This window comes from Hyperolius riggenbachi, chromosome 7, assembly GCF_040937935.1.
Source record: "Hyperolius riggenbachi isolate aHypRig1 chromosome 7, aHypRig1.pri, whole genome shotgun sequence".
In the NCBI taxonomy this organism is placed as follows: domain Eukaryota; kingdom Metazoa; phylum Chordata; class Amphibia; order Anura; family Hyperoliidae; genus Hyperolius; species Hyperolius riggenbachi.
The window spans coordinates 99,547,956-99,558,910 of record NC_090652.1 but is presented as its reverse complement, the minus strand read 5'-3'; the positions used below and the strand labels follow the sequence as shown (position 1 = coordinate 99,558,910).

General features: G+C 43.6%; 1 protein-coding gene across 6 annotated transcripts in view; it reads left to right on the top strand.

The window, feature by feature from the left end:
* Nucleotides 1–10,955, top strand: part of SCNN1G (sodium channel epithelial 1 subunit gamma) — a 63,896-nt gene that overhangs the window by 35,621 nt on the left and 17,320 nt on the right. For all 6 annotated transcript variants that reach the window (XM_068244454.1, XM_068244450.1, XM_068244451.1 and 3 more), the window contains 2 exons: nucleotides 6,863–7,163; nucleotides 8,912–9,105. In XM_068244454.1, the coding sequence (XP_068100555.1) occupies nucleotides 6,863–7,163; nucleotides 8,912–9,105 (495 nt within the window). The remainder of the gene's footprint in view (nucleotides 1–6,862; nucleotides 7,164–8,911; nucleotides 9,106–10,955) is intronic.

Below are 10,955 nucleotides of genomic sequence, written 5' to 3'. Positions count from 1 at the left end.
AACAAGCTGCATTGCTATATTGCTGTCTGCAATTTCGGGAGGAGAGCACTGGAGGGGGGCAGAAAGAGGTGCAGAGGTTACACAGAGGCATGGCATTGAGCAGGGAACATGCATCTAAATCCCAATTTGCCCCCCATGCACCACCTTGGGTACACTTTAAGAGCAACCATAGGAGCAAAATCCAGTTGTGGGAATGCAGTAGCAATATTCAGTATAAGCAGGCAGAAAGCTGAAAACTGATACCTCCGCAAATAGCAATGTTTTGTAGAACACTTATTGTACTAATACAGAGTTTGTGGCTCTTTTATTAAAAAAAAAAAAGAGAGAAGAAAAGTAAAGCTAACTTTTATGATTTGACCTATAAAATTAACACTCAGCCGTTTCTCACGGATCTCCTATTTTTTTCAATATTTATGTTTAGAAGTGTAAGCACTAAGCAGTATTCAGAACTGTCAAAAAAAGAGATCACAATACTCTGCAAGGAATATTATACAGCTGTGGTGACCTTATGAATCATCTTAAATGTTTTGTTCTCATCTTATTTGTCTGAGTCATTTGATCACTTAGCATAAGTAAGCGCGCGTTATAATGAAACCCGCAGAAGAGTTTTATGACTGTGTTCAATTACTTGTATATAAATTACAGGACATTTGAATGCTGGCATAACTCTGCTGAACAAGGGTGGGCGTGGCCTCCATGGCTGCCAATCAGACACGGAGTTAGATCAAATGGAGCCCTCGTCAAGTGGTAGTTTCGGCTCTCCCTTCTGGTCCTTTTGGTAAGCTGTAGTGGGAGAGAGGTCAAGGAAGGTGGCAGCTGGACCCCTTGAAATCCACTAGGCCTCATGCACCTGCCTAGGTTGCCTTGTGGATGATCCTGCTCTGCTGCCAATGAGGTGAAAGTCAGTGTAGAAACATCGGGGCACCATCCATTTTGATCCAGTGTTGCCTACTGATGTGTCTGAATCATATTTTCTAAGTTCCCTGAAAGGTACATAGTTACATATTTAGTTTGGTTGAAAAAAAGACATCTGTCCATTGAGTTCAACCAGAAAATTTGGTACAACATTAGCCTGCAACATTACATATCCCAGTTTATGCAGAGGAAGGTGAACAACCCTACAAGGCTTGGACCAATTAGCCCAAAAGAGAAAAAAAAATCAGATAAAATCCCTTGATCAACACCGCTGGTAATTACCTAGTAATTATAGCCATGGATGTCTTTCAATGCAAGAAAAGCATCCAGGCCCCCTTTAAATGCATATATAGAATTTGCCAGAACTACTACCTGTGGTAAGATACTCCACGTTTTAACTAATCTTACTGTAAAGGACCCCTTTCTAAATAGATGGCAAACCTTTTTTCCTTCATACGCAGATCATGTCCCCTTCTCCTTTGCACAAGCCTAGAGTCAAAAAGCTCATCTGCCAATATATTGTATTGTTTTCAGTTGCTTTTAAACATGTCAATTAGATCTCCACTGAGGCCTCCTTTCTCCAGACCCATTACTGTTTGATTTGTTTTATAAAAACCCCTATTATAAGTGTGTATGGAGAGAAGCATAGAATCGTTCCATTTCTCTCTGCATAAAAGAGTTGGTTAAAAAAACTGCAGCAATATAAAAATCACTTTTTCCCTAACATTACTGAGATTAATCAAGGATTAACTTGTTATACACCCTCTTTAGTATTAAAGAGGAGAAAAGGAAGGGACCTATTAAGACATAAAAGTGATTACTCCCTTGAGTTCTTCATATTCTGGTTATTCACTTTTAAAGAGAACCCGAGGTGGCTTCCTAAGAATGAAATCCACACACAGAGGCTGGGTCTGCCTATACTGCCCAGCCTCTGTTGCTATCTTAATCCCCCTCAAGTTCCCCCTGTGCTCTGCTATGCCCCCATAAATCACAGCCGCGCTGTCCACACGCAGCGGGCTGTGTTTGCCTATTCAGTGTCACTCTTGCTGCTCCCCCGCCTCCTGCATAGCTCCGGTCCTTGCCTGCGTCCCTTCCCTCCAATCAGCAGGGAGGGAAGGGACGCGGGCGGGGACCGGAGCTATGCAGGAGGTGGAGGAGCGGCGAGACTGACACTGAATAGGTAAACACAGCATGCTGCGTGTCGACAGCGCGGCTGTGATTTATGGGGGACAGCAGAGCGCAGGGGGAACTTAGGGGGAGTTTGGGATAGCAACAGAGGCTGGGCTGTATAGGCAGACCCAGCCTCTGTGTGCAGATATCATTGTCAGAACCCCACCTCGGGTTCTCTTTAAGCAGTGAACTATTTAAAGTATTTGGATGAATCATTTTGTTGTGTCACGTGACACAAGGGTGCTCATTTTTTAATTTCACTTCACGCGCAAAAGCAGATCATTAATCAGAGTCATTAACATTTTCTCTGTCTGGAAATAATATGAAGCAGGTTACTTAGGAATACTTAGGATACTTAAGAATTATTATTTCTGTAGAGGCCTGATGTTTTTTGATCACTACAATTTCTGAGTCTTTTTAGTTTAGAGAAAAATCTTATTCTTATTATTAATCATTATGGTCTTCATCTTGCGTACGTACGAAAAGGGCGTCGGGAAAAAAGGGCGCGTGGTATAAACGATAAATGGAAATATCGTTTATAGAAATTATTGTGTAGAATTTCGTTTATAAATAGTGTTTTATGAATTTATAAATCACTAAATAATGTGTATGAGATCGGCAATTCTTAAAACGTTAATCTTCCCTGTTTGTAAAGTGAAACTTATATTTTCGTTTATTAAAAACCCTCCCTGTACCTATCCCTAACCCCTAGACCCCCTGTTGGTGCCTAAACCTAAGACCCCCCTGTTGGTGCCTAAACCTAAGACCCCCCTGTTGGTGCCTAAACCTAAGACCCCCCTGTTGGTGCCTAAACCTAAGACCCCCCTGTTGGTGCCTAAACCTAAGACCCCCCTGTTGGTGCCTAAACCTAAGACCCCCCTGTTGGTGCCTAAACCTAAGACCCCCCTGTTGGTGCCTAAACCTAAGACCCCCCTGTTGGTGCCTAAACCTAAGACCCCCCTGTTGGTGCCTAAACCTAAGACCCCCCAGTTGGTGCCTAAACCTAAGACCCCCCTGTTGGTGCCTAAACCTAAAACCCCCTATGGATAATAATGTTTTACAGACAATAATAAATAAAAAATGTAAAGAAAAAAAATGTAAATTATTTTTTTGGGTGGATAATAATGTGTTAGAAATGTTTTAGAAATAGTGATTTATTATCTTCATAAACGTTATTCGTCACGGGCTCATTTTGTAAACTTAAATCATCACAAACATAGTTATAAATCCTTAAAAATCTCCGGGCGCCGTTATAAATCCTTAAAAATCTCCGGCGCCTTATTTTCCCCGTTCAGCGCCCATTAAACGATATTTATAATGGAAGTGAATGGGGCGCCCTTTTTGTCCACTTGTCTCATGCGCCCAAATCTACTGCTTCCCTTCATCTTTACTTTAAATGAAAAAGAGCAGGACTACTAGTGCTGATAGGTGATCATTGCTCTACATCTGTTCCTGCCCCCTCACTGCTATTTTCCATGGATGCTAGGCTGTGGCATTACTATTTCCAGCAGTCCTAGCTTGTGTTAATTTTGTGTTAAGTTAGGGTTAGGGGTGGGTCTTAACCTCCTTGCCGGTTATCCCGAGCTCAGCTTGGGGTAACCTGCGCTGGAGGATTTCTCAGGCCCCGCTGGGCCGATTTTCACAATTTTTTTTATTGCACGCAGCTAGCACTTTGCTAGCTGCGTGCATATCTCGATCGCCGCCGATTCGCCACTACCCGCTGCGCCGCCCCCCCCCCTCCAGACCCCTTGCGCAGCCTGGCCAATCAGTGCCAGTCAGCGCTGAGGGGTAGATCGGGATTCCCTCTGACGTCCCGACGTCCATGACGTCATCCCGCCTCATCGCCATGGCGATGGGGGAAGCCAAACAGGAAATCCCGTTCTGAACAGGATTTCCTGCTTGCAGAGAGCGCCGACGGCGATCGTGATAGGTAGGGGGATGCCGCTTGTCAGCGACTATCATGCAGCTAGCGCTAGGCTAGCTACATGAATTAAAAAAAAAAAAAAAGTGCTGCGCCGCCCCCTTGCTGAAATAATTGGAACGGCAAGGCGGTTAAAGTGGACACAGGTATGATATCATCATGGAAAGGTATATTATCACTGCTGCACCAACTTCTGTATCAGTGTGTGCACAATAACAGAGGGGTCGGAATTCTATATTTCTTCTAGGAATTCTAAATTTAGAACAGTTTATATAGTAAATTTCCCTTACTAAAGTTAAGCTGTTTAGCGTGTTTTGTATTTTGCTGGCTTTGGTTTCATTGATTGAAACGTCAGCGCTCACACTCACGCAATGCATTCCTCTATGCAGCGAAGTAGAGAGGAATACACTGGACTTGTTTTCTCACTCTCAAAGACAAAGAACAAATAACTTCAGCACCAACTGTTATTACTTTCCATGCCCTGCAGGCACAACATAAACATATCAGTGCAGAGCTACAGTTCTGTATATCCTGAGGATACATTACAAGCAGAGGAATGTCTTGTTCCTCTTTCTATGTGTCCACAGGGCATGCGATGTTGACATGGATTATAATATGTGCCTGTAATAGTGGTGTAACTCTGCTTCTTACCGGCCTTTGCTGATCCTGACAGACTCTACATTATCACACAGGATCGCAGATGGATTTAGATAAAATGGGTCCCTAGGTAAGGTAGTAGCTTGGACTCAAAGCAGGAAAAAATGGCGAAAGGAGCCCTTTCGGAAAAAACGGTGCTGCTACAGGTGCCTATTATGAAAGCCGCGAATAGCGGCAAATAAAGGAAATTTGACCACATGGCATCAGCCGCTATCAGGCACCTGCAGGGCGCGTCAATTTAAATTATTTGCCGCAAATCACTTTTTTTTAATGGCCGCGATATGCGGCAATCAATGTACGCCTGAAGGCGTAAATGTTCAATCAAGGTCAGTGTCAATTTTCAGTGCCTAGTGATTTGCTGAGATTCTATCGGACACTGATATTTCAAACCACTACCGCTAATCGGGCGCCGAAATATACTTGATTGCCGCATATCGCAGCTTTGTGGTAGAGGGGTGAGGAAATGTTTATGGGGGTTTAGGTGCCACCATGGGAGATTAGGGTTAGGCACCACCAGCTAGGTTCTTAAGGTTAGGCACCACTGGGGAAGGGCGGTCTTAGGGTTAGGCAGCACCAGGAGGCTCTTAAGGCTAGGCACCACCAAGCGGGTCTTAGGGTTGGGCACCACAAGGGGGGTTCTTAGGGTTAGGCATCAGTAGAGGGAGGTTTCTGGCTGAGAGTAGGGTTAGGTTTGGCCATAGTAAAATATCTGTAAATATTAACGATATGTTACTTTCGGAATTCAGTAGTACAATATCGCTAAATTTAGCGAGATTCTACTAGCAGAAGACCCCTGCACCATTTTTTCCAGGCACCTTTTTACATCTGTGCGCTGGGACTCCCGCTTATGGTCTTTTTGGTAATCTGAGGTGGGTGAGGAACAGAGAATGTAGCAGCCCTTAGGATGATATGGTATGGGTATTGGTCACTCTGCCCTTAGGATAATATGGTGTGGGCATTGGTCACTCTGCCAGTGTTGCCAACTCATCCCTTTAATTACTGACACATCTAAGTTATACAGGTTCTGGGGCTATTTGCACATAATCAGTGCTTTAACTGCATCTACCTAGCCCCAAAACCTGTATAATTCATATGTGTCAGTAATTAAAGGGATGAGTTGGCAACACTGCACTCTGCCCTTAGGATGATATGGTGTTGGCATTGGTAACTCTGCCCTTAGGATAATATGGTGTGGGCATTGGTCACTCTGCCCTTAGGATGATATGGTGTGGGCATTGGTCACTCTGCCCTTAGGATGATATGGTGTGGGTATTGGTCACTCTGCCCTTAAGATGATATGGTGTGGGCATCGGTCACTCTGCCCTTAGGATGATATGGTGTGGGTATTGGTCATTCTGTCCTTAGGATGATATGGTGTGGGCATCGGTCACTCTGCCCTTAGGATGATATGGTGTGGATATTGGACACACTGCCCTTAGGATGATATGGTGTGGGCATTGGTCAGTCTGTCCTTAGGATGATATGGTGTGGGCATCGGTCACTCTGCCCTTAGGATGATATGGTGTGGATATTGGACACACTGCCCTTAGGATAATATGGTGTGGGCATCGGTCACTCTGCCCTTAGGATGATATGGTGTGGGCATTGGTCACTCTGCCCTTAGGATGATATGGTGTGGGTATTGGTCACTCTGCCCTTAAGATGATATGGTGTGGGCATCGGTCACTCTGCCCTTAGGATGATATGGTGTGGGTATTGGTCACTCTGTCCTTAGGATGATATGGTGTGGGCATCGGTCACTCTGCCCTTAGGATGATATGGTGTGGATATTGGACACACTGCCCTTAGGATGATGTGGTGTGGATATTGGACACACTGCCCTTAGGATGATGTGGTGTGGGTATTGGTCACTCTGCCCTTAAGATGATATGGTGTGGGCATCGGTCACTCTGCCCTTAGGATGATATGGTGTGGATATTGGACACACTGCCCTTAGGATGATGTGGTGTGGGTATTGGTAACTCTGCCCTTAAGATGATATGGTGTGGGCATCGGTCACTCTGCCCTTAGGATGATATGGTGTGGGTATTGGGCACTCTGCCCATGTCTTCTTTGTGCAAGGTCATAAGGACAGAGTCACAGCACATACTGAGCAATGTAATTCCCACTGGCTGTTATGGTTTCCTTGTAGTGTGTTGTCTAGATAGCCTAGTCATGCATTATTCCTGTGTTTTGCAGGTACAGCGTAATTAAAGAATATCTGACTGGCCTGGATTCAGATGCCAACCATGTACTGAAGGAGATTTACAACTACCAGAATCCCACTGTTCGCAGACGCAGAGACCTGGAAACACAGGAAGCTATCCCAGAAGACAGTTTAAAATTCCTCGACAAAATCAAGTTATTTTTGATTGAAGACATAAAAGGAGAACGTATAGTTGCCAAAGACATTGCCACACGAAAAAGTAGTCGTATGAATGCCAGAGTGGTTAACCGGAATGCCGAGAAAGCAGCAGTAAATACTGTGGGATACAAGCTGGTGAGTATCCTCAACAATGGGCGGCACAGCAAGTAGCAGAGGTAACTGAGTGAGATAGATGGGCACCTATGGTGAGATCATAACTTAGTTCCTGCTTGTTCAGACTACATTTCAGATGGAATGCTTCTAATGAAATCCAGGCCTTTCTAAAATAGTTACAAACAGGCCCGGATTTACCTCACAGGAGCCTATAGACATAGATGTCCTGGCATCATAGACTTCACCCTCCATGAACCTACAAACCCCCACCAAACTGCACCGCAAGTTGGCTGGCTGGCCCAACTGTTACTCCTCACTTACTTCCCTTGCCCGGTCGTCACAGGTAGCTACAGGTGCCCCTTAGTATTAGGTAGCCAGACGTACCCTCAATATCAAGTAGCTAGAGGTGCCCCCAAGTATGAGGTAGCTAGAGGTACCCTTAGTATTAATTAGCTTGAGGAGCCCCTGACTGAAGGGAGATCTCGTCAGTGGCATGTCGAGCGCAGAGTGAATAACCTCTCATTTACACTCTCATCAGGACTCTGCATAGGGAAGGAGGGGAGGTGAGTGAGTGAGTGGCCTTTCCATCATCAGGTGCCTGTAAGCACATGCCTACAGTGCCTTATGGTAAATCCAGCCCTGGTTACAAGCACTACAGTGTAGCACACCAACTGCATATATTCATTTTGCCTACCCTTTATGCCATCTGTAATGGTTTCTTGCATAAATCACTAAACAAAAGGATGCTCCCCTATGGAGAGCCCTGTTACAGTTGTATGGTGTGCTGTGGTAATAGTTATGAACTTGATTGCTGCTGACTTACTATCAGAGGCGTCCTGTGATGAAACGGAAACTCTTCTGCTCCTATGCTGAATGAGATAGAACTAGACTTGTACAGTCATGGTCTTTATTATTTGTATCCTACCTTTACAGTGGAGTTGGCATGGTATGACATTCAGTCATATTTAGGTGTATTCACTAAACTGAGTTAAGTAGAATAAAGTTTGTAAAGTCTTATGCATGGTGAGTTGAGTGTAATGCATTGCATGTAATGTATTGCATTCTGCAGTAAGACTTCACCATGTTATTCAACTTAAAATGAATCCGAGGTAAAAATTAAACTGATAAGATAAACAATTAAATCTATTGTCCTACTTATAAAAAAACAACTTTTTTTAGATATCCCGTGGTTTTATTTTAAGTTTAAACATTTACAAAATAGATTTAATGTTTTATTGTCTTTATTCAGTGGCAGCCTATTTAGTGTAAGAAAGCTAAAATACCCTAAACTATTGAGTTTTTTTTATATATCCCCTGCCCTCAGAAGCTCTTCTTTGCTAGGAAAGAGTTTGATGGCTGAAATTCCTTATCAGTGAGGATTATGCTATAATCTGACAAGGGTCTGACAAGATATACACTGTCACTTGCATGCCTGAAGATTAACTCTTTCAGGCAGTAAAAGAAAAAAAAAGAAACACAGCCTATGTTTGCCACTGTACATACTCATTTCTGTCATAATGTCACGTCCCCTCAGGTACACTTTATTGCAGTTTAGTGAATGCACCCCATTGAGAGGGTCTGCGTTGTACAGTGTACAGTGCTACATTTATGCAAGTCTGGAATCATTCCAAGATAAGGCCACTCAGGCTGCATGTGCAGTTGGCGTTTAATGACATGAGTTTATTTGAACTGGTTTATATTACTTCATTAGTGAATTTCCTGTATAAATATTCTCCTTCACAAATGTTTGCTTTGTCATCTTATGACAGTGTGATCCAAACAACAGCTCCGATTGCACAATGGTCACCTTTAGCTCGGCCATCAATGCCATCCAGGAGTGGTACAGGCTGCATTACATGAATATCCTGGCAACCATTCCTATGGAGAAGAAGATTGAGATGGGTTACTCCGCCGATGACCTGTTTGTCAACTGTTTATATGACGGCAAGTCATGTGATGCAAGGTTGGTTGATGTAGTACTATTTTCATTATTTAATATTATTCATGTATATAAGAACACCCCTTTTTTCACAAGGGCATACAGGGGACATAGTTATTTCACATCCTGAGAACCCTAAAGCTCGGGTTCAGAAACACATACTTACCTAAAGAGAGGGAAGCCTCTGGATCTATAGAGCAAAGGTGTCGAACTCCGGGCCCAGAGTGCCAGATCCGTGCCAGTGTTTAGAATGGACTGAGAAAGCAAGGAATGTGTTCTACCTGATGAATCGCACATTTCCTGATTTAGACCCATCAATATGAGCTGTGTCAAAAATGTGTGAGGACCTCGGCCCTCAAAGGGCCGGTTTGACATCTCTGTTATAGAGGCTTCCCATGCTGTCCTCTGGTCCTACCTTACTGCCTGGGATCCTCCATCTGATTGGGGCCGCACTCTTCTTCTGGCACGGGTGCAGGCGTGCTGCAGCCGTGCGAGCACAGCCATGCCTGCATAGTAGCACAGAGCCACTTGTGCATGTGCAGCTTCAGCTTATTGCGCAGGCGCAGCCATACTCATGCAGATGAAATATGGTCGCACTCGTGCTTGAAGAAGAGCGTGGACCCGGTCAGATTACAGACAAGCCCTTATCGGTAATCTTTGGAAGGCCCCTGAGTGGAAACCTGGGATGCCTATGTAGGATCCGGAGACTTCCCTCTTCTTAGGCAAGTATGTGATTCTGGGCTTGATGCACAAAAGTGCAGTGATATTGCCGTACACAGACAGTGTTTTGCAATATTACCGCACTTTTGTCCATCAAGCCCATTGTACCCCAGCTTCGTCTTGGCTACACTTGTAAAGTCGTTTTATAGTCCTTGTCCAGCCAGTAACTGAAATCTCAGTCACATGGTGATGTAAGTGGTGCAATAATTTTAATTTCTTGGTCATCAGCCACATACCTGAACGGTTCAACGTAAAACGAATGTAAACAACAACCTTATGCAGATTCACTGAGCATGTCACTGTGTATTACACACTCACCCTGCAGCATTCAGACACTAGAGACTGCTATCTTGTTTCCCGGATGTGAGTCTTCTGCAGACGAGAGCAGCTCATTACACTAATCTGTGTAAAATCTACAAATGATTATCTGTCATTCAGACAAGTTGTTTCTCAGCATCCTAGCATGAAATGAATGTCTTCAGCTGAATACCTATAATATAAACATCTCTTTTGCACAGGAACTTCAGCCAAAACATTCTTAGTGTAGAAGGGCTAGAAACTGTCTCCGGTTGTTATTGCTGTTTGGGTTTAAAGCAGACCTTAACTCTTGCGCAGCACATAGTTAAAAGTCTTTATTCCACATCTGCTGTAGTTGCTGAAGAAAATTCGCTAATCTGTGTTCTGTGTTTATTTAGCCAGATCAAAGTGTATATTCAGTTCTTATCAGCAGCTGTAAATAGACTGCAGGAGTGCTCTGTCAAGGTAGCTCTCCTCATAAAGTAAACAGTAAGGCGTAACACTTTCAGTGCTCCCTGAAAAAGTGAAACTAACTTAAACTAAGTTTTTTAGGATTTCCATATATTGTAATAAAGGAATTATTTTTTTCCATAAAGGTTATTATATTGTGGCTAATCTTTTAGAGCAGAGAGGAAATTCAGAGTTTAGTTCCACTTTAAGCAGGGGAGAGTTCCCCACTTCCTGCCCCAGTGACAGGACCAACTAGAACAAGAAATAAGTGAAATATATCTCCAGACGGGATACAGACGTAAATACCTTTTTTTTCTCTCTTAGTTATGTTGCATTGGTTTAGAACATACAGTATGTGAGGTTTTTACTTTTCTTTACTGATTATTTATCTCCACTACTTAGGTGGT